Source organism: Patella vulgata, chromosome 1 (genome assembly GCF_932274485.2).
Source record: "Patella vulgata chromosome 1, xgPatVulg1.2, whole genome shotgun sequence".
Lineage (NCBI taxonomy): Eukaryota > Metazoa > Mollusca > Gastropoda > Patellidae > Patella > Patella vulgata.
In genome coordinates this window covers 73,298,623-73,324,203 of record NC_065879.2, presented here as the reverse complement: position 1 = coordinate 73,324,203, position 25,581 = coordinate 73,298,623, and the positions used below count along the sequence as shown (strand labels likewise).

The 25,581-nt window shown below is 33.9% G+C and overlaps 1 protein-coding gene across 1 annotated transcript; it reads right to left on the bottom strand.

Moving 5' to 3' along the window:
* Positions 1-958: 958 nt before the first annotated feature.
* On the bottom strand, positions 959-7,920 carry LOC126821275 (transcription factor GATA-4). Its single transcript, XM_050549676.2, has 5 exons — positions 7,756-7,920; positions 6,827-6,871; positions 6,083-6,214; positions 5,438-5,678; positions 959-3,714 (listed from the first exon to the last, which is right to left on the bottom strand). The coding sequence occupies exons 1-5, from the start codon at positions 7,873-7,875 to the stop codon at positions 3,248-3,250; spliced, it is 1,005 nt and encodes a 334-aa protein (XP_050405633.2). The 5' UTR covers positions 7,876-7,920; the 3' UTR covers positions 959-3,247.
* Positions 7,921-25,581: the final 17,661 nt, after the last annotated feature.

The window sequence follows — 25,581 nt, the reverse complement described above, 5'->3', positions numbered from 1 at the left end:
TATTCTTCGAAAAGTGGTATGTTACAAAAGCGCATATCCGTTGAGAATCTGAAACCGCATATACTACTGTTTCTTCGATCGCGTCAAACTGTCGAGTTCTGCGAACAGCTCTTCTCATTATAGGACCGTATACTAGTTTCCTGGGACTCACAACAGCTATTTACATGACTCCGGTAGGTTGTGGTCCAAGGAGTTCTAGTTAAGGCTGTTCCGGGCAATCCAAATGCTAAAAGGTTTATACAACTTTATTTTTTTGAAACGCTGTACAGTTAGCTACCTCGGGTAATAATCAACTATCGTATGATCGAGATTAAGTACCATGCCGAAAGTTTCCCAGATATCTTCCATAGTACTTCCGATCTTTAGTCATTCAATCAGATATTGGGGTTTTGCCATGACTTAAATATGGTAACAGTGATTCATGGCTTTTCCCCCAATATTTCAGACATACTAATATTGTTAATTGTTATGATATTCGCTGTTAAATTAAATTCAAGCGCCGCTTATTTCAACCGAAGATTTCCATCATGTGAAATATGATTAAATGGTTGCGAAGCCGCTTGCATTCTGCGTAAACTTCATTAGTTTAAGTAAAAATTTGGTAGGGTAAAACTACAAATATGGTTACAACAACCTGTACATCACAAACTACCAACAAGTTTGCTATATTCTTGTTTATAGGGGTCAGATAGTGAGACACAGCTGAGGTGGTTGATTGTGTACCAGGGTGGCATGGAATTAGGTTCTATCACAGTTATAAGTCAAACAGGGAAAAACTGGTTTCTCTCACAAACATTTTACACAAAGTAAATGAAGAAATGTGATTGGATTCAATTGCAACAAAGCAATGGAGGTTAATTATACCCAAAACATACAACCCAAAATATTCTAACGTGTTAACTTCATTAGAAGATAGACACGCATCAATAAAAATGAAATAATTTTATTTGGTTAATATATTTGGCACAATTTGATAAATCAATTCATAAAAATCACAATAAGCTTCACTTAAAGCTGTTTATAACCTAATTAGCTAAATTTTCGTACGTAGTAAGTTTATTTTGTACATTATTTGATTAGATTATGCAACGTGAAAGATTATAATGAACAGACAACAAACACAACAACATCAACCAGATTAATGTATAGCCTTAAATTTCGTTTCGGGTTTTTTTTCTATTCTTTATATGACCTGCCAGAAAGACAAATTAAAATTAAACGAAATTTGAACTTTAAAAAAAAAGAAACGAAATGCAAAAAGATCTGTGATTTAATCAGACGCATATACATGTACACATAATTAACTTGACTAAACATAGCACGGTGAACAACTTATTAGGAATTGAGAATCACTGGCGCCAAATATATAAACAGGCACTGATCGAGATGAAGAATATTCAGAAATATAATATTCCCTTTGTGTACAAAATCATAATAACTCAAATCATAAATCAATCAGGTTTAGCATCCTCAAAGTGCACACGGATTATAAAAGTTTAAATAATTTGTGACTTTTGTGAAATTAAAAACAAATATACATAATGAGGAATGGTATGATAGTTCTTTTAGCAAATTCATCATTTCTTGCAAACACTTCGATTACTATTGCATTGTACCAATTAAACAAAAATCATGTTACATACTACTACCAGTAAAATTGCCCTCTGGAATTTCTTTTTAAGATAATTTCCTATCTATCTTAATCAGGTAGCATTCGTCGACGTGTTAGCGAGAGATTTTAAATAAGGAAAATAACAAACAAATAGTAAGTTATAAATAATGATACAAAATTTTCAAAATCAAAAAATAACAACAATAAAATCCAACAAATTATAAATGTGAATTTTAAAAAAATAAAATGGGACTTTTTAAAAACAAATTCTTAGTATCCATTTTTATTAGTTTATCAACGATAATCGACTTCACTTCCAGCAATTACTAATTTTTTAGCTATTTGCTTTCCAACGATAATCGATCATCAGCGATTATTTCTGTTATAAAATGGTGCACTATTATTTGACAATTTCTGTAAACATTATGACATGATATGTATTTTTAATAATATATGAATGTTTGAACAAACTAAATGGCGGTATTAGGAAATGTTTGGTAATGTTAATGTATATATATGATGAGGTACGCAATTACCCTTAAGACTTTCTTAGTGGAATGATATTGTAAACGTTTATTCTAAATTAATACATTATATCACTGTAATTTATCAATTTTTCTAAGCTATCACAACATTAAAGTAGTAAATCATTTAGGTGACTAGTAAATTGCAAACTACTTATATTAGTATAAGTATTTACTTAGAGTCAGTACCTCTCTAACACTGATTATCGTGCTTATGCTGGGTTCCCACTGTCGTGCGATGCGTTATGATAGGATTGTCCCTTATGAGTCCACGCTGTGGTACGTGCAGATACGTTCGGATACTTTTCGATACGATCAACATAATTGCTACAACTGACTTCAATAGATGATAAGACTTCATAGGATCACCACAATTTCAATCGTAGCGCGAATCGTGATAATGGGAACCTAGCATAACAAGAAAACAATTGGTACTCTGCTCCACAATGAATATATAAATGCAGGGTTTCCATGTAATTTGAGATCAATTAAAATTACATATTATTTTAAAAGAAAGGGCGATACCTTATGAACATTATGAATTAAACAGTCTAAACAATTCTTCAATTTCGTAAAATTATGATCAAATTAGGGGAATTTCTTTTGTGAACTACCGCTGCAAAAAACGATAGAAAGGAGTGCACCAAGGGTCACTAATTGTGTGGTTTCTGTTTGTGTAATTTCACAACGCTTTTAACAATTATTTTAAACTCTATAAAAGCTAAATATACCTTTACAATCTTTTACCCGCGAATACAAAATAGCACTTTTAAAATGCACACATAAAAATACAACATGATTATCTCGTATAATTATACATTTTTTTCAGGTATAAGTACAACAAGGAAAATACACACAGTGTATTTAAATCATGATTGGTAAATTAAAATCTAAATTTGATATGATTGAGTAAAAATAAACATATCGTGATGTTCTCAAACGCAATTCCAACATCATAATTTTCTAGCCCTGTTCTTATTTTTTGTAGGTACTTTCAATATTTTTTACTATTAAATGTGTGTTTTGTCTCGTTACTAAGGGTTAATAATCTATATTGACCTAAATCTCAAGTAATAGTTTGACAATGGCAAGTTATAATACGAAACTACTTCTAGCTAACCGAAGCCGGCTTTAACTGCAAGATGTCACTTCCTCCAATAGAAGCAGTAGCTTGCTCAGTTTCAGTCATGACGTCATTTACTGGTACAGCTTTAGGCGGCGAAGGGGAAAATATCGGTTCCGGTTTGAGCATTAAATTGGAATCGAGGTTGTAAACAGAACGGTCGCTATGTGTCTCTATTTGTGTATACATCCGTTCGCTAAGTTGGTGCTGCTGTGGTGTGTGGGTATAGATCCGGTCGCCGGACAACTCTGCTTGACCGTAAAGACGCACACTTTGTGACTCGGGGTATGACCTTCCTAGATCCGACATCTGATATCTCTGACTTAGGCTAGAGGCAAGACTTGTCATAGGCAATAGGGCGGGTGGGTTCGAAGGCGCTGTTAGAGCGCGTAAAACTGCTGAATTACTGTCGTAAAATGTTGAAATACTCGACAAAACAGGCTTGGATTCTGGAACTGGAAGATAAGTAAATTATAATTTTTTTAACAAATATAATATATCAAGCTTGGAAATAATTCATAATTCGTCTTTGTTTAAGTCGGACTTTCAATAACTTTTAAGATGTCCGTGAGTTGGAATCCTAAAGATAGGTTGACAGGCAACGAAACATAACCCACAGCAGCTAAGTCGTCCGGGCAGTCAAAAAGTGTTGTTGCATATTTTTTCTTTTGTCAGTAATGAGAACATTTACAATGAAAATCTGATTACGAGTAATAACCCATGAAGTAATTATCAGAAAGCATTAGCATTTGTTTCGATTGTTTGTCTCATGACCTTATACAATTTATATTAACTTTAGCCTCAAGTCTAGAGCGTACATAAAGGGCATTAGCTGTAGCAATAATTATCGGAAATCGTTGAAAATGAAAATGATTCTTTGTCTCGTGACCTTAAGCACTGTGTATAAATTTAAAGGCAATCAGATAATAACTTTGGCCTCAAGGGCTTCTACAAGATTTTTCAAAGGGATCAAGGGCTGTAACTTCGGCAGTAATTATCGAAAATCAATAGGCTTTTTCGTCTCATGACCTTAAACAGTGCGTATAAATTCAAAGTCAATCAGATATTAACTTTAGCCTCTAGAGTGTCCACAAGATATTTCAAAGAGGTCAAGGGCTATTACTCTGGCAGTAGTTATCAGAAATCATTATTATCATGACCTTAAACACTGTGTATAAATTTAAAGTCAATCGGATATTAACTTTAGCCTCTAAAGCATCAACAAGATATGTCAAAGAGATCAAGGGCTATGACTTTGGCAGTAACTATCGGAAAAAGCTGAAAGGACTTCTTCGTCGCATGACCTTAAACACCGTGTATAAATTTAAAGCCAATCAGATATTAACTTTAGCCTCTAGAGCGTCCACAAAATGTTTCAAAGTGTTCAAGGGACATAACTCTGATAATTACTACCAGAGTTATGTCCCTTGAACACTTTGAAAAAATTGTGGACGCTCTAGAGGTGTATATGGACAAAGACTAGTAATTATTTAGTAATGTAGTGCGAGTTATAAATAGACAATTTTTCCCTTAATTTTTTTCTCCCCTCTTCCTGCATTTTTGGGTTGACTTTTTGGTCTAGAATTGGAGAAAAGGGATCAAATTTGCAATTTCATAGCAGTTTTGGGTAATACTGATGATATTACAGCGGAGGGATAGGGGATGTAAAGTGTCTTTCTGCAGAGCAATCATTGTGTCGGAAGTGAGATTTTCACCCCTGTCAACTTCAAATCCGTGTAGCAAAAAATCTAAATGGTCAACCCCCTACAAAATTATGATGAGGAGATTGCCAAATGTTGTCCCCATTGTGCCTATAAAGATTGGAACCAACGGAATGTTGAGCAAAAAGCTACAGCCTGTGATGTTACAGTCATTTAACATTGAAGTCATTGGGCAAATAATTGCTAATCTGAGTCCATATAAATGTAGGAATTATTCCCCCTTGTGGCTTGACCAGGTGTTAAAGTCATGGACAGCATAAAAGTACAACATATATTAGTAGATTTATTCAAAGAGACACACATCAAAAAGGTGTGCTTGATGAAAAATGTGATTCAATATCACGATTCAAACGCTGTCAGCCAAGGATCTCGAGTTTTTGCAGGCCTTATGATCAGCCTGTTTTTTTTTACGGAACTAATAAATATTAAACGATTAAACGATTTGCACAGTACGTACCCATGGAAGCCTCTGAACGGTTTAGTGTAAGATCCAGCAATCCTTGGCTCTGTGGTGGTCGAAGAGGCGGTGTTGACTGCTGAGGAGCAGGGAGTTGTAAACTGGGCAAGGAAGGGACGTGGTCACTGGTCATGTGGCGTTGGCCTTGTTCTTTAGGCGGGGTTTTAGATTTAGAAGGAGTGCGTGGTTTCCGTTTCCGAGTCTGTATTCCGTCCTTTTTCATTGACATTGGTCGATTCACCTGCATTAAAAGATGTTTGGTCTTTTTACATACAGGATTTCATATTATAGCCATTAAATATATTTGACACATTATATATGTATTTGTTTTCAGTCTGTGGATAGACTCCCAATCGCCATCTGAATCAATTTTCGTAATAGCCCCTGGTAATAAGTCTGTAGAGGTATAAACCCAAAAGGTCGAAGATTTAGGACTTGATGATTTGTTATCGTAATGGCATTTATGTCCATTTAGGTTTTGATGCAATTAATTTCCCCTTTTCGTGCACGGAAAAATACAAAATACACTTATTGGACATGATTGTACCGTATGCTACAGACTAATAAAACTTTGCATTCTGTCCAACATGTTGGATCACTTAGGATGACATGTCCGAGGTACATATATTCGAATATTGTACTCACCTGGTGTAATTTGTAATACAGTCCACATGCGTTACACACGGGTTCTCCCTCGGCATTTCTACGCCATAATGTAGTTGTACTGGTCAAACAGTTTGCGCATGCTAACCCCATACGCCTGCTGTTTCCTGCTTGCTACAATATAATGATGCAACTGCCATTAATACATACAGCCACATATGAAGTTGTACCCTAAAGCGACTAAGGACCTAAGTAGCTACCAGGTTGATTCAAACCTTTACGCTCATTTACTATGTTATTCCATTAATGTACCAAGACCACATCAGCTGCTACTAGTTGTTTTACTCCCTGCTCCCACAGTTACTCAATATAAGAGTGTGGCTTTTTATCGGAGTAGAAAACTATATTAGTCAACTTTTGTAGTGTATATCAAGACGTCGAGCCAAGATATCCTTGGGATACAAGGAAATATGTAGGATTGACTGTAATCTATAATGTTCAGTTTCATAATGAGTGCAGGATGACCGCACTGCACGCAAACAAATTCCATGGCATTATACAAACCTGCAGGCAATGGGACACACACATTATACATATATTAATGCAGGCAATAAACAACAACCGTACATATCAGATAAGTATGCGAGAAAGACGTTTTGTATGTGGACATTACGATTAATGTCTAAAGTATTAGACCTTAACGTCGGCTGCCACCTACGATTATATCGCAGACAAGTGTCATGTCTCGCATTACATGTTATGTGATTTATAAAAACAAAAACTAACCTTTTCTAGAAATTTTCGTGGCCTTTCTTCATCAACATCTTGTAGCTAGAATGTAGAGATACATTAATGAATGCAAAAGACAAATCAAAGCTGATGATTCATCTCACTTTAATTAATATTCATTATTTACGACCTACACCGCACACCAAGATTTGGAATGGGATTTACAGGGATACAGTGGCCTATGCAGGAGTTTTCAAAAGGATGGTGTTTGGGTGTAAATTTACACCACACACACACACGTAAGTGCACCACTACAAAGGGAACGATTCGGACGCTCAATTTTCTAAAATGTTAACATAGATTATTGTACTGAAAGGCATACAGTATCTGCCCCCATCCAATAATTCTTCAGCCAAGTGTTATACACGTTTGGATTTAGGTTCATCATTTCTGTAATAAGATTCTTTTTCGGCAATAGACGTCGTAGAATCGCCACTTTAAGAGGGATGATAAACTTTGAAAAGTCGAGGTGAAAAGGAAACTCAATCTCAGCCTAATGAAGTTTACTTTATTAAGAAACACGTGAACGAGAAACATCATGATTAGCTTCTTTTCCCTTGGTTGGCCTAATCTACATGACTGTACACATAACCCTTGGCGTATTCTAAACAAAATCCAACCCCTGACTCTTGAACTATGAACCTAACTTTTATCCGATATAAAATACGGGATATTCTTAACACAAGACTTTCTTGTGCAATATTCAACTGATATAAGAAAATTTTGTGAAACCTGTATCTACCAAAATATTCCTTCGTTTAGGGGTTGGACGGAAAGTCAACGGGGGGGGGGGGGGGTAAGCGAGTGTGCTTTAAGGTATGTGACAAGGAATATTTGTGGTCAGTGGCAAACTTCGTGCGTCTCTCTCTCTCTCTCTCTCTCTCTCTCTCTCTCATGGACTAATATGATGTGTTCATTTTTTATACCGTGCTTCTTGCTGATGACTTGGTATCCGACCTTCCATTGGCGGACATTTTGGTGTAGATACCACATGCATTGCAAATATAATGTCCAGTACCATCTCGTCTCCATAAAGGAGTGGACATGGACCCACATGACACACATTCTCTTCCCTCAGAATAAAAATCATCGGTAGCTGAAATATAGCAACATGTTTGTAAAGTGTGCCATAAATACCCTTTGGAATAATAAACACACCTGTTTCATTTGAAAGAATGGTGGTCTTTAAACCATTGGTAATAATTACGACACCAAACGACCGATTATATATCGCTTCACGTCTATATATTTGATTCCTTTAATTCATTTTAACTGGCTAGTTTCTTCGCAATAAATGGATTCACATTTGAACACAAATTTACTTTAGCTTTCTATGATCTTGTTGATTTCGGGTTGTACAAGTTGCATGTATATATTTTTCGAATCATTTTGTTGTTTTGTTTGCTAGGGCGTTTTTGCGTTTGCATGTGATGAGGTGGTTCTGGGGCATTTGTCGTAGTTTAGAATCTTTGGCTATATATTTCAACTCATGATTAAAGGCGCTAAAACTCAACATTTTCCATAATATAAGAAATTACAAACACGAATTGTAATTCAGTACTGGTCCATTCCAATCAATATTGATGTTGTTATCTTGCCGTGAAAATATGGAATCCTAATATCCAATATTTAAGACACAATGATCATATTTTAATCAGTACACGAGTCGTGTATTCTATGGTTTTGGGTGTCATTTGTAATTTGCAAAGAAAATCATATCTTACAAGACAGTGCGTGCGGAAGTAATTAGTAATGTCTGATTCACAAACGACAAAATTATAATATAAAAACGTGTAGAATGGAAATGAAATGAAATCAAATGGATTTATCTTCCTGCTGTTCTACTGTCGTACAATTTTGACTGAACATAAGTGATTACAAATTACAATACATTTTTTTTAATTAAAGATCACTTTATATGCATTCATATTACATCAATATGTGCTTTTATATCCGCTTTGGAATTTTAAGGTTCCAAAGAATAGAGTTTTAAGATCTTGAGATAAAGCGTAGACTTTAAGTAATCTTTTATTCTGTTCTAGTGTACTTTAATAATGTATGGTATTACCCTACTAAAGTTTCGAATGCACTCTTTTATATATCACTTAAATTACCCTTAACCGGATTTCACTTCACCTTTAACTTCATAAATTTGCATAATCGTGGAGAAAAGATGTAGATCATTTTTCTAGTTTTATATAGGATTATACCTTTTGAACTTTAGAGGCAAATAAGGATGAACCATCCCCAGTTTGGCTTGTGGTTATTTTATTGCCATTTGAAGAACCGAACTTGGGTAAAGATTCATAGTTCAAAGAACCCTTAAAAGTTTATAAAGATTTTTTTTAAACAATATGTTTTTGTCAAAAGATCGCTTTAATATTGCAAAAACATTTCAAATCTTCGTACATATCGTTTTAATGCAAAAGAAACATTTGTAACTTATTGTTAAATGAAGGTTCTTCGGCATATTATTTAGCATACTTTATTTTTACGGTGGAGGTGAAGGGGAGGGAAGCTTTATATAATACCTGTCATCGATGCAAGTGTCGTGGTTTTGGTCAACCACACGTGCGTGACAGGGTTTTCTCCACGCATATGCGAATTATTAAAATATAGTATGCCACAATATGATCTAGTTTGTGCTTATGGACACATTCAATCTATTATTTATATTTCATGGAATTCGAAACATAATTAATGTTGCAAGACAAAATGTCCCAGTACATAATATCCACGAACAAACTGAAATAGCGATTTTTTTTGATTTTTTTTTATTTTATTATAAGCGAACCCTAACCCAATGCTAAATGCTAAATGCTAAATTTTATTTGCCATTTTGTCAGTAATATTATGTCCGGGCCCATTGCTCATGCATCTTATTAACAGATATTGGGTCTAGGTGATTATCAATGGATATTTATTCTAGGTTATTATTAAGGGGTTATTATTAGAAGGTATTTATTCTAGGTAAATTCCATTTCTTTAATATCGTCTTCGTTAGACCAGTATTAGCAGAATAGCGGGACGTTAAACCCCATATAGATGTACGACGTAATTTTGTTCTCGTTTATTATTTGATTTTCTTACTAAATGTTTGTAAGTAAAGTCAGTTTTAAATCATGGAACATGATCCACATTTAATTACACTTTACTATGTCACGAGTTACTTTATGGAATGTTGCAGCCATAATCTTGTAATGATGGTTTTAATGACAAGATGTGATGAAACGCGATCTTAAAATGGGCAAGATAACGGATTATACACATATTATATGTTATGTTGTGGAACAGATTTTATTTAAAATCTTCACATATTGAATATTTATTAAACCAATAATTGATGTAATTAAACAGTTATAATGCGTTATTAATATAGATGCTTAATTTTTATTATCAATTTTTATATATAACGTATAATACCGCTTAATCAATCCTCTAACAATAAAACATCTAAACCGTATATATTTAATCAAACCACATATCTAAACAGAATATGGTTGAACTCATGTGGACGCTTAAAAACATATCTGAATATATAATTCAGTTTTAAGATAGTAATGGCACAGTGTGGGAATGGATTTATTATTTCATTTCAAACGATACCGGGTACAAAAAAGCAAGATTTATAATTTATATGATGTAACTGATACAATTAAACAGTTATATATATTACTCACATAATAGATAATTCATATTCATATAATACGAAATCTATTAATAACTTAAAACATTCACCCTTTTCTATAAATCTATCGCTAACAGACAGCTACACGAAAAGTATTTTTTTACAGGCCTAGATATTAAATGCATGTATTTGATTTAAGGAAATATATTCATAGTTAATAGGATATACGATATATATAGTTTTGGACTTAAAAATAACAGAAAAAGCTATTTACACTTTTAACAGAATTCACATGGCTAAAAATTTATATTATGTTGTACTTGCAATCAAAATTTATATATCAAAACACCAATGATGTTATGCTTACATATTATAAATTATTGGGAACTTTACATTAAAATGTGTTGTACTAACAACTCTTTCTTTTGTATGCAAAACGGAATTTATACTAGAAACAAAAGCTGTTAATGCTGTCATGGGAAAATTATATTAAATATATGTTATGTTATAGAAACATGATCCTAACGAAAATAAAATATATGTTGCTTGACATAATAAGAACGGGAATTTATTTAGCAAATAAATATTGTTTAATATTGAATAATATGCGATTGAATATTTAAAAAAAACGCTTTGAAAATGCTCCCGTTTCTTGAGAATAAAATAGCATGTCATAAAATATGTTTTAAAAAATTCAAGTACTAGTTCCCGGAAGCTGATAATACGACTCGAACAAGTAATAATTATATTAATTATTATCTATAACTACCCCGCCCCTCCTCTAATTAACAAAATTATGAATAGCTATTCATTTGCCCTTCACTGAAAACATGCAGTTATGCAGATATTCCATTTGGCCTTCATAAAAAAATATATTTTAGCATATTTAATTCAATTAGCTATTAGGATAAAGAAAAAAAATCATCTATGGTAATAATATGTTTATCAGATATGCTAAAACAAGCTAACAAGACGTTACCCTATGTTCTTCCTCGTACAAAAACAATATCCTTCGTGTTGACACGGGATCAACGATGGGTGGGTTTTAAAACAGTTCAACATTTACACAACACAATGTGGAACTAAATTCTCAGATAAGCGATCTTTTGTCGTGATAAAATTAATCAAATAAATTTTTATCAAAATACTGATAAGCGACAAAATGATATCATTTGGTATACAAAAAGCCTGATAACGAAGGCCGTCAGACATTGTTTGGTTCTGATAAGCAGAGCGGTGGTGACTTGTTAAAATGGAGTCACTCTTTGCTCAGTGATAATGGCTTTACTAATGGAGATAAGATAGATATTGAGAAAGATAACCAAATTTTACAGATAGGCGATTTAATATACCTGTAGTTGTGTCGTTGATAAACGCTTCTAAGGAAAACTCCTCCATGGCCCCACTGCCTTGGTGATATTAACTCGCGTTGTTGGGAGAAAACAGACCGTGCAGGTGAAAGCTATATTAAAATATGGACTAATATTTCTAAACACGCGGCGTCCCCTCCCTAATTTATGTTGAACTTAGAACGTACGGGATCTACGTTTGCATTCGTTTAACGTTGCATTTAGCTAAAGTCGCATGACCCGAGCTTAGTTTAAGTATCAAATATCAGCCTAATATTACTCCTCACATACACACGGGTCCTTAATCATATTTGTAAACAGGCCGTGTTTAATTTATTATTTATTCAGGCCACACTAATAAAATTCAGCTTTCATTTAAAGCGACATCACTATGTCTTGAAGAGAATTATTTCATGAAATATGACAAGATTTATTTCTTGATCGTACTTAATATAGAACGTCATTATCGTTGCCGTTGCAATTTCATAATTGAATTGATCATTCAGGTCGATGTATTCGATGATATTTAATTTTATTGCAGATATTCCACCCGAACTATTTCATTAATTGATTTTCATTACAATTATCTCCCTTTGTGATTTCAACTAATATAATCTTTTTGTGAATTATTTGATGTTTCTTTTGATGTTTATTTTGGGGATATTCTTTTCATATCTTATCCATGACCACAGGTACACATCAGAAAAACTGACTTTTCATTTTGAAAAATTAACAACGCTAACGTTAAAATTGCTTGAGTGGTATACACGTTAATTTTGATTATATAATAAGAAAAGGACACACAAGTTAGGAATATTTGAATTCCGATTCAAAATAAAACAATCTCAAAGACTCTATGCGTGGTTTTAGTGCACGTCGAATCTCTAATATGAATATCAGTCCAAAAATGGTTCAATTCTGTTAAGATTTTGCAAGATGTGAGGAATTGAAAATTCCATCGATTTATGCTGCTCCTTATGTAACAAGATGCCCGCCATCTTTATTTGCCGTGAACCAAATTGATGAATCTGTTTCAAATCCGATTGAATGTTACCCGGGAATAGGAAGATTTAGTTCTTACATAATGCATCTTTAAATAATCAATCGGATTACATATCAGCGTGGAGTAAGCCGTGGAAAGTTTGATAATTTTCGATGCAAAACACGCATTGTTACTTTAAGTAATTTTGTTTTTAACAACTAGTCAACATTTTAATATTAGCTAAGACAATTTTTCACGAAAAATCGGAAGAATTCAAATTTGTGTCACAACCAACAATTATTCGATTCCAATCCAGCAATGTCGAGATACATATGTCACATTAGTCATTGACTGAAATGAATACCATGCAGTATTTATTTTTAAATATAACACTAATTCAATAAATATAATATTTATATTGAAAGTTTTCCAAAACGTCTCAATTACATAATTCATGTCTAAACATATTCATATTTGAAAAGATATCGGTTTTGTTTGTTGGAAACCGTCTTATTTTTACAGAACCTTTGTTGGGAACATTGCTTCTCCAGCTTCTCTACACAGAAAACTTGAAACGTAAGTTAATTTTCATATTCTGTGCTTGAACGATTCGATATTATACCAGAATGAAACTCAAATACACACATTTAAAAGTAAAATGAAAAACATATTCTGATCTGTCCTCGTGTCATTTTAATTGATTTTACTTTTATGCACAATTTGACATTTTGCACAATTTTACTTTTGCACAATTTGACATTAAACAACTGTAAAGCCCTTTTCCATGTACGCGTTTTCGCGGCGTGTATTTCGCCGTCGAAAAAGCTAGCGGAAACACGTACATAGAAAACGGGATAAAGGCCTTGTTCCCCCACAGTGACGTGCAGAGCTTTTATTTTGTGCCACCAAGACTCAAGTACGGGTTCTAATACTCAAAAATGTGAGAAAGGGAGACATTTTAATAGTCAAAACAAATAAACTTTTTATTTAAATGAAATAGGGCAGCTTGTACAACAAAGTTAATAGCAATAATTTTAAAACATAATTTGATTGATTCCACCCACCCCCCCCACACACACACACAGACACCATTGAAATGGATACCTGAGTCCGTCGCCCCCTTATGCTCCCTTCTCTGCACGCCACTGTTCCTCCATCTGTGATCCGTGATCGAAATACAAAAGTCAAGTGGGATTATCATATGGTTAGTTCTAAATATTAAGGCCCATTGCAGAATTGGTCAAAAGCCACGAGACGTAAACGGGGCTAGACCTAACCCCAATCCTAAACTTAGCCCTAGCCCTAACCCTTCTTACCCTAACACTAATCTACAATCTCGTCAATAATCAGGTGCCGTAACCCTATTTACATCCCGTGACCTTGACGAAATCTGAAGTGGACCTTAGTTTTTAGATTTTGCCTTTGCCATATGGAAAATTTTCAGTTTATACCGGTCATATGCCACTCTCATTTTATAAAATTACAGACGATATGGAAAATATTACAAAACGATTAACGCATCAAAATTCATTAAATCGATACACGTATTTATATATTGACCCGAATCAAACAGGACGTAGCCTGTTAGCCTGTAAACGTTCACTGTCGGTATATCGGTAACAATTATCTTTTTACCAAGTTATTTTAAAATTTGTATTTAAGTTTATCTTGCCCTGCTGAATATGTTCCAGACGCGTGTCGACGCAAAAAAGTGCAGCCTGGTAAATGAGGGACACACTGCAAGAGATGGTCATTAAACATTTTCCATATTCAGGTTACTTTGATAAGTCTTGACATCAATGTTAGTAGATACTACTGATTTATCATTGAAACTTCTTCTTATGGTGCATGATCTGACAGATAGTAATGTTGTATCAATATCTGCCAATTCCTCGAATATTGGGTCTATAAGTGCGTGTTTAAAAAGGAAAATTTTATAATTTCCTAATGACATTCAACCGTGTAAAGTACTTTAAATTTTGTCACGTGGTAATGTTTGAAATCTTTTAATTGGCTAATATATTTCCAAAATTGATAGCAAAATAATTAATACACTGGCCGTTCCAAAAATCAATTGTTGAACTAAAAAGAACGGGTCTGTTTGATATATTCTGACCTATTTCTATAAAGCAAAAAGTTCATTTAACCAGGGTGTAAATGTGTCACAAGACTTTATGGCCGCCATTTTCACGTGCTTGACAACCGCGGCATACATGTGTAACGATTTACCTGGTCTCGTACAGGTAAACAAATCATAAATTACAACACGCCATAAATAACTGGGTTATATAGAATTATTGAAGACATTAGTAAAACTGTGTGTTAGCCTGGCGAACAGTGTGACATGATTAATCATTTAGGAATACAAAATTTAAACAAATGCTATTAGCAATTAGAATTTTTGTAAACAAACCGAAGACAAACCACTCTAGATTTAGTTATAGTGAACGTTATATTCAATATAAAATGTACTAAATCTTGATGAAATCGAAATACTCCTTTAGTTCGAGCAATTTTTAAGTTTGATTTTGCCGATAAGTGCAGTGGATGTGTAGACTACCGTATTGTAAGAGTTATCCCCCTTTTCGATCTGATCCGATAATGATGAAAACGTTAGGAATTGGTTCAAGGTAGAAATACTATTTCCAAATGGAAGATAGCTCAAGATCACGTTTAAAGGATGCTGTGAGCTCTAGACTTTTAAGAGACATTTTGTCATTCGTCAGTAAATAATTATCTTATCTTACAAATTTTAGGGACGGAAGAATATGGATGAAATTTCAAAAGTAACTGTTTCCTAAAATATAAAATAAAGCGCCATTATTTTCTAAAATATGAAATAAAATGCCATTCTTTGATGAAATGTGAAATAAAACGCCATTCTTTGCTGAAATGTGAAATAAAATGCAATACATTTTTGAAATGTGCAATTGAAGGGTAAATGTTTCCTGAATTTTATTTAATATGCAAATATGTAAGCCTTAAAACGCCAATCGTTTTTTTTTTATATAAAATGTATCTTAAACGGCGTTTAGAAAACTCCATTTTCTTCTAAAATGTGCAATAAAGCATTAATTACGCTGTCCTAAAATTAACCTTAAGACGTCATTATTTCCTGAAATTTGTCATAAAACGTCATTATTTCCTGTCTGAAATGCTCTTTAAAACGCTATTCTTTTCACTGAAGTGGAATATTGGGGTTTTATTTGTTGGCCGTTTATTTTTCTATATTGATTAACACTTTGTATCATCAAGCTGACGTTCTGCTTGTTTTAGCACTAAATCTGTCCGCTATACACAAAACTATTTTATTAGCATTCCATCGTTACTGCGATTTCAAAATAGACAATTGCTGCTTCTTTATTGACGACAATATTTATAGCCCGACTGATTAATAATGATGTCATCTTTTCTTGTCCTTAAATAAAGGTATGGTTATTAAAGTAGCTAGGCATATCGTCATCATATGTTTCATAACATTGTATGATAATATACATTATGCGTGTCAATTTTCGAAAGTATTTATACATGTATTTTTTTTTCCAATATGTTTTTAACTTATTAATGCATACCTGGTCCGACGTCTTATGCGAGGAGTTCAAAGTTAACAAATATGTGTTGTACGTTTGTATCTAAATCACAGGATTATTGGATCTGCTGGAAGTGGCTTGTGTCTACTAGAAGAATTTGCATACGAAACTTAAGTTGTCCGTCTACAATTAATTCTAGAACTTTGAGAAGTATTTATTGGGCTTCCATTTTTTTTATATTTAATGAAATTGGAAATTGAAAACGTTTATTTAGTCTTTGAAATGGATTAGAACTGCATAACAAAATAGTACACTAATTTTTCAATATGGTGGTCATTTGGGGGCAGAGATCAGACCCCGAGTTCACAGAGCGTTCTCAGACAGTAGTTAAAAATTTACTCAACTTTCGATCACTGTTTATGAGAAATATCTTTGATACAGAAACACAAAACTTTGCACATAGTTTCTTATTGATGTATTTGATACATTAAAACAACAAAAGTTTTATAAGGGGCTATATTTTATGTAAGATAAGGTGAACAATTTTGAGTAAATTCTTAACTTAAGTCTGAGAATGTTTTGTGAACCTGGGCCATGTTCTCAAAGCAAATAGTTATCTGTATGCAGAATGGAGAATTTGTTCATACCACTTCGTACAGTTGTATACATACATTTGTACTTTTTACACCCATTCATGTCTTTCATTTTTTTTTCATTCTTTTCTCTTCAAAAAAACAAATTCATAATTTCATTTAAGACAAAAAATGGAAACGAAATGAAATGGGGTTTAACGTTCTACTGTTCTGCTCCTACTGGGCTAACGAAGGCGGGCATACGCCATAGAGTGTGAATTTTGCCCGGACAGCGGTGCTACGGCCTACTCTTATATCGAATTCCAACTGTCAAGGGATCTTGACGTGCACGCCAATGTGTACAGGGGACCCAGGTTTTTCGTCTCATTCGAACGACTCGACAGCTGTCCTTAGGCCTTCCGTCCTGTACCACTGACAAGGGGAAACCACGCCGGAAAATCCTGATGAACTTTCTCAGCCAACACCGGGAGCAATCCCACGAGCTCCAGGCTAGCGAGCCAGCGCCTTACTCACATAGCCACCGTGGCTCCCTCATTTAAGACAAAGGCACAATCTTTTTAAAACACAGATCGTATTTCGTTTCGTTTTTTTATAGTTCAGTATTTCGTTTTACTTGTATTCCATGTGGAGGCCATAGGAAATATAAAAAAATGAAATGCAGATTTGTATTTTAATAATTTAAGACAAAGGTATAAACTGTGAAGTTAGTTGCTCAGCTGTGTAAACTGCCTAGAATCACTATGTATCTGTAACTAAGATATCAAAAGCCGAGGCATTACTAACTAATCTGATTTATATGTTATCATTTCCAGATTCGTGATAATATTTATTCTACTTGTTCCAATTAAATTCCGCCCATAACAATCAAATAATTTGTATATGCGTCTATATGAAGCCACCTGTGCTATTCTTTAATTTTTCAAACGCGAAACGTATATCATTTAAAAACGGCAAGCGTGATGTGCTAAGTTTGTATTGTTGTTTGATTGTTTTTTATAGAATCCGAAGGCCATTTTTAAACCACTTTCACCTTTCGCGGATTTCCATAAGCAATATAGAAGTGTTGCATGACAGGAGCATATGACGATTTATCAGTTGAAGTTGATGGGCACTCGTAAGCAATTTTGACTGGACTTTATAGGATGGCGTCTTCTCAGATTTGTTCAAAGGAATTAATACATATTCGGCATTATGAAGGTTTCTAAAATTGTGGTTATTTAATATGTTTGTTAAAGGACAATTAAGACAAATCAAAATAAAATCTGCCACGATCACTGACCTAAAAAACACAGCACAATTTATATGGAAAATAATCACTGGTTTATACATATATAGCAGGACGTTTCGACAAGTATTCTCTTATCGTTATCAAGTACAAATTGGATGCGATTTGGAACCTCGAGCCTTTCTCTTAATAATCAAAGTATATTATGAATGGATATCAAGGTACACATATTTTAAATTGTAACATATTGACTAACTTTCCTTTAATATAAGCGTGAGTTAGTATTATAGGTTGGGAAATATCCACTTCACGACTGTCTAATTTGAAAGATTTATGACCCCATCTCAAACAATCTATAAAACAGTTAAAAGCTTTGTATGACCGAAATTTATGTCAACGTAGAATTTATGGCCCTATGAAAGCTTAATTCATTAAAATCCGATAAATTTAGTCATAGGGAAAATTGTTCAAACAATTATAAAAAAAATATAATTCAATAAATTACAGCAATGGACTAATGGAATAAATAATTGAATAATGAAATACAGAATATGGGTATATTGCCAAAGCAACCCATGTCCCCCACCGGCCCCTACAAATAATGCAATATATGCATTTATAAGTACTTATTGATGAAATAAATTCTGTAAAATTGAATTGTTCTGTATAACTCGGATATAATATACATCAGTGTACCAACCTACAATCACATAACTCATATTTTAAAGTAGCTAAGTCTCTAACTCAGTATCATCCAAAATTTTCGACATTGAAAACACGATTTATTTGTCGCTTTAAATCAACATTGATGATGTGATCTTACCGGGAAAAGATGGCCTTCTGATATCCAATATTTAAGACAAAATAAACATTTTACAATTGGTACACGAATCGTGCACCATAATGCGTGTCAGCGCTATTTGTAATAAGGGACTCGAAAAACGAGGCTAGGCATATTCCACAAGTCATGTCAAAAGGTGACGCTATATTCTTATCTGGAGAGCATGCCCAATAAATACTATCGGGGTAGACGGGAAAAACCAGACGCTAGAGATTGAAATTCGATTGAGAATACTGGCGTATTTCGCCGAACATAACTGATTAGAAATTACAGTAAAAACAGAAACGATTGAATGTAAATCAATTTATATACATTCATATTAAATTATTGTATGCGTTGCAACCCATTTGTGTCAATTTCTAGGTCCCAAATATTAGCGACTTAGCTCCTTTATGTTAAAAAAAAGGATTCCAGAAAAATAAATGTTCACTAATCTTAAGTCAACAATGAGTCATAATTTGGTAATAATTCCGCGAAACGGAAAACATAAGTTTTATTGATTTTAATTTAAAAAGGGTTATACGGAAACCTATAGACCCTCCCCAACACCACGAGTTTTATTGGTAAGGGACGAATAACTAATGAAGTAATAGCATAGTTAATCAAACAATCACTTAATTAATCGAATAATCAAAAATAAATAAATAATCGATTAAATAAGTTGATTCAAAATTTGATTAATAACTTAATCAATTAATGGACCATAATTTACTAATGTATAATTGGAATACTTTAGTGACCATTAGTAATATTGATGTCATAGTAAATGTTGAGTTTTAGATTGCTAACGGTCTCCTTTTATATGAATTATATTCCCGTGTCCTTAAAACGATGCGTAAAAACAATACAAAGGAGCATACGGCAAATTCATCGAATACCTGGAAGTAAACTAATTGTTGTGGCGATTTCGTTTAATTGATTTTGTTGTCTAGATATTATACTCATCAGGATATTTTGGTGTTTTTTATTTTGGTGTAACTTGTTTTCAAAGTAATCGATAGATTTTAATTATCAGTGAATACAAGTTTAATCAACTAATTAACAAAAAGGATGTGATCAGCTAAAAAACAATCATATATAATATTCCAATATTACAATATTACTTAATAAATTACTCACATTTAGGCGATTGCCTTGATTCTTGCGTCATTGCCGATGGTGTGGATCCACCATAACTGTTCCACGCAGACGACAGTTCGGAGTTGGTGTACCCTTGAAATGTCGCCAGACTAGACGGTCTCGGTGTATGTTCAGACGAGCTTAAATATGTATATTTTGGAGACGATGTACCCGTTGGATTATAAGAATCTGACGCCGCAGTTTCTGTCCAAGATGGCGGTGGTGGAGGTGTAGCTCCATTTCGCGAAGCCACCGATCCGTATCCAAGTGGTAAGAGTCTCGATTGGTATAAAGGTGGTAATCCTGATTGTAGATAAGGACTAGCCCCAGAGTCGGAATAAGATGGCGGCATGGCTACGATTCCACCTGATTGTCCATGATACAACGTAGAACCATGTTGGTACAACGCATGCGAACCAGATAAATGTCCGCCAGAAAGATTAGTCAAGTTGGTTAAATTTCCATTTCCGGTTCCGCCATGATAATGGTGGTTTGCTAACGAAACTGAAGTCGGTGGTGGGCGCTCAAGGTCATTAAAGAATCCTTCCACATCTTCTGTCCTCAATAACTGTCCTGGATTGTCATACGGCGGCAAATGTGTGACAACTGTCGGATGATGGGACTCTGTGATCGAGACCAAACCGGCTGGTGAATGAGACTGGTGGACTGAGACTAGACGTTGAACAAACGGAAGTTGATGTTGGGTAATGTGGACAACTGAAGGGGAATGAGACTGTGGATACGGCTGCGACGGCGTGTGAGGTTGCGAGTGAAGATGTCGGATTGGAATAAAACCGGACGAAGAAAGTACCGGACTCGGTTTACGGTCCTCGGATCCATTGACTTCCACTGAGTGTCTGGCGGTGGGTGAATCGCCAACATTTAATTCGACCATATCTTCTGTTTTGGGTTTATGTAATTCCGTATCCTGTTCTTCTGATGAAGGGGTAGCACTTCTCTCGTATCGATGTCGTCCTTCCTCCTCATCTCTCCGGGGATCAGTTGTTGGCGTCTGTCTTGACGACGGAGACGGTGAGCCGTCCCAACGACCATTCGATGAGGACATTTTTCTTGAGACAGATTTCTGTTACAGATCTTCCATGGAAACCCTCGGCCCTGTAAATGCAGTAATATAATTAAAGATAGACAAAATATTTGATTTTGCGTATTTGTCACAAGAACATCAAAAATACGAAACTAAACATTTAATATTGATAAATATATATATATTCAATAAAGGTACATATTAATTACAGAATATAACCAAAGAAATTAATCATAAATATGTCAACTTCCCAAATGAATGAGGAGTTGCATCACGTGTTTCAAAAACAATATGAATATTTAGACACATAGCTAAATGTAGCAAAGATTGAAGAATCCAAGGTTACTAGGTGTACTTCCTAACCAACAGAATCACCACCCAACCAATGAATTCTTGCACATATTTGGTGACAACTAACTACCTAGGGATCAAATATTTAAATGCAATCGTTGAAAGGCACAGCACTATAGACCAAAATGCAAATATAGACTTTCGGCCCATACGCATTTAAGTTGATCTTATCAATAACACATTGGTCCAAAAATGATGAAAATCAACCAATCTATCGTATGTTATGTCCATCTAAAATCACCGTAACCACCGTAACATTCTATTGACCACATGGCCTCACCGTTTTCTGTCTTAGAAAATCACACCGCTAGAGAAGCTAACTCATTTCTATCAACGAGGAAGGATGCAGATCACACATAATTTCCCTGTTGACTTTGATGTTAATTCTGGTGTCTTTGCTTGTGTTGAACATTTTCATAAATATTCGTTGGGCTGAACATTTTTCACCACAGGTGGCGTAACATCTGGCCACATCATGCCCCAAAGTATGTATATGGTTGGCCACTGACATTTTGAGACACACATATTTAAAGTAGCAGACTATAAACACCGTAAATAACAAGTTAGCTCTGTTATCCTTCCGTGCAGATTCACCAAAACCTGACGGATAATGTCAATCCAAATCCCTTTCGCCAATTCTAGACCAAACAGTCAACAAAAATGGCCATGCAAAAGGGGTGTAACTGAGAACTACATTCGTGAAAACCGACATTGAGAAAGTAATAAGTGGTCTGCCTCCATAGACATTGACATCAAAATGAAATTTAACGTCCTACTTTTTTGCACCAACCGGACATCCGCTATGCAGCGTGTTATTATATGAGTGGAAATTTGGTCGGGGCAGTGGTGTTTCAGTCGTTTCAGCCAACTCTTTGTTGAATTTCAACTGTCAGATTTTAATATACAGTACTATCCGAACGACTAGCCACTCTTCATCCGCCCTGCACCACTGAAAAGAAGCAACTACGCTGGAACTCTCTCGGTCAACACCTAGAAGTTAGTTGGGAAATTGTGGATACATATACTCCACTAATATCAAAAATTTTAACCAAATAAAGATATCAAAAATGTTTTAGGCCGGTACCTTCAAAACCTTACAAGGAATTGTATATCTCAGATTTGACCTAATCTGGAAAAACTTCAGATTTCGTGCTGAAGGTGCATTAAAGTATATCTGACAGCTGATGCCACTTCTCGTTTGAACCATAACATATTAAATGAAACCAAAATATCAAACAAAATCTTCCTTGAAGATCTATATATTTCCTTGTCAGGGTTTTTTTCGGAAGAGACTCGACATCTCTTCCTTAATTATTAAGCTGTCGTAATTTTTTCCAAAACAAATTATCGATAAATAAAACGTGTAAACTTTTCCCTTAGATTTCTTTTCGAATTTAATATCATCGTTCTTTTAGAAAAATATTAACTTTGGAATACAACTTGTCTATTCCCCAAAACACTTGTCATCAATTTTTTTTATTTTACAGTTTTGTATGAAAAATATAGATATAAAATTAGCGCTTGAGATTTAAACTTTTAAAAATAACTTTCATCGACTTTAATTTGTTGATTAAATGTGTAATAAAGGGAACAATATTTCAGACAAAAGGCAAATATAATTTTTTTCGACCAAACACAATGAAAAAAGGGTTCTATATTTAGATTAGGTCTAGCAGGTGACCAATTCTTACAAGGGGGAGGGGGGTGTCGAGTGGTTTATCATAAACCGTTAAACAATAAGGTCTCTCATTGAGACAAGTGACGTGGTTTTGAATCCCTACTTGAGCGTGACAAGGAGTGGGGTCGCCTGTCCATCCTCTTGAGTATTCTCCGGCTCCTGCTGTCATCTCCGACACCTAAAGAACCCTATATCAAGCGAATTATTGAAATAGAATTGAACCAAATGTTAGTCCCGAAATGACCTAGCTTTGTTTTAACTGGTGTGTTTTAAGGTATGTGACAAGAAATAGGGTCACCGGCATAACTTTACCTGTGTTATTTATTTTAATAGTCTAGATTAAAATCTCAAAAACATTTAAATCTTTTATTAATTTTTGTTAAATGTAAATAAGAAACAATTATTATTGACCATCTGGAGTATTGCGTCTTTAATGAAATAATATTTGAATATAACTATTCGTTAACCAGGCGATTGACAGCCATTTGGTTGTAATTTTAATATTTTTGTTTTTATAAGAACAGCAAATCAAAGTTGGATTTATGCGACTGGGTTCGATATATATTTATGTGACTAAATGTTTTTGATAATTTCTTTCTCCATTTTTTTTCAGGGGGAGAAGGCGGGTGGGGGCTTAAATAATTATTTCCAGAGATTGTTGCCTGAATATCGCCACGGTTGTCAATAAAATAGGTCTTTAAGAATGGACCTCATACTGCCAGATATACTTTTATGTAGAGCCCTATTTGCGTTTATATATAAGAATAAAGGAGTTTATAGCGTGAACATATTCAGGTTGCTATATGTTTAGTTTCACGGAGGTACTATTGTAACATTTGCTTAGCTCCTTTTAACAAACAAAACCCAAACATTTAGGACGATAAATCAACAATAATATCCTCCAGAGTCATAAATTATGTTTTCAGTAACAATCAACTTAACATGAAAAACTTGTATAGCTAAGAAACCATTTCGTTAAATTAAATAGTGACTAATATAACTGGAATAATGCAGACAAAATTTTCAATAAATGTCCTGGCATACTGATAACGGTCGAGAGTAAATTCTTAAAATGGTCACGCATTATTTAATTGAAATTTCAAGATTATATTTCCAAAAACGCAATTTCAAACACAACATTTAACATTTATAATGGAAAAAATGTTTTAAAGTTTCCAATGAATGCTGTTACTAAACACAAAACATTTTTATAATAAGATCCAAAACAAATACAGAATTAACAAAACCGCGAAAATTAACAGTATACTTTCATGAAAGCTTATTTTGGCGAGATCTGTTTCTAATCTAATAACAGAATTAGATAAAACCATTGGATGCGTAATTAGTAAGCTTTAATTACTATTTTTTAGAATTCGTTTGAACGATTTTTTTAAATATCAACTAAAAACGAAATAAAAAAAAGAAAAATAATAACAGAATTAGAAAAACGACTAGGTGCGTAAATATGCTTTAAATACTAATTTGTAAGATTCATTTTCAATGATTTTTCTTAATATCTAAATATGACTATGATTCGTTAATTTTGCTAATACTTTACATTTTAATATCCTGGACTTAAGTAGGATAAACAAAAACGTTATTTTTTTTTTACAAGAATAACGATTGATGGCCTTCCTTTCTTTTGTATTTTAATAATTCACAGTTGCTTTCCCTTTTTTTAAAATTAATTTCGAATTTAAAGTTACACATTCTTACGATTTCTGTAAAATTTCACTTTGATCTGTTGCGCATATTTTTATGTTACACTTTGCTTATATTACGATAATGGGCGTGGTATTGTTCTAAACATACTTCATTGTATGAGAACAGAGATTACCATATACAACGTGTTATTGTTATCGAAAATACAATACAAAACGCATATCTTTGCTATTTACTATCAAACTCATAATCTTTATGCGCAATCAGTAATCAGTATCATTTATGTACCTTCGTCAATTGACCCCATATTAAACATTATTTACTGTCTAAGATAATCTTATTTTATATTCCTACCCCTCTAATCTCTACTCAGATAAGTGCGAAACGACTCGAATTTTATCGATATTTAAATAAATAATTCGGTTTTTTACCCTCCATAACAGTGGTATCAAATTTCAAAACATTTGGTAAAATGATATAGTTTTAAAATGGCCGTCGGTATAGATTTCCGTCGCTATCTGATAACGAGGATATTTGATAGCCTTAGTCTCGTGGTTATTGAAAATGAAACGAAAGCACATTATTGAAATGGTTGAATGAAATTATTATTGAACTTTACCTGTTTTATAGTTCCAAACTATGTCAATTCGTTACGAAGTATATTCCCAAGATAAAATTTTTCACAACCGTAGATAAGGTGGCAGCTATATGAATATCTGGGCGGGGATTATCATAAAACAAAATGGCGA

Bases quoted from the DNA above. Each gene is read 5' to 3' on its own strand.
- LOC126821275 (XM_050549676.2), bottom strand. From the start codon at position 7,875: ATGTCCACTCCTTTATGGAGACGAGATGGTACTGGACATTATATTTGC. The intron at 6,872-7,755 runs GTATAAAAAATG...TCTACATTCTAG, and splicing joins AGTCATCAGCAAGAAGCACG to CTACAAGATGTTGATGAAGA. The intron at 5,679-6,082 runs GTGAGTACAATA...CTTTTAATGCAG, and splicing joins TGTATTACAAATTACACCAG to GTGAATCGACCAATGTCAAT.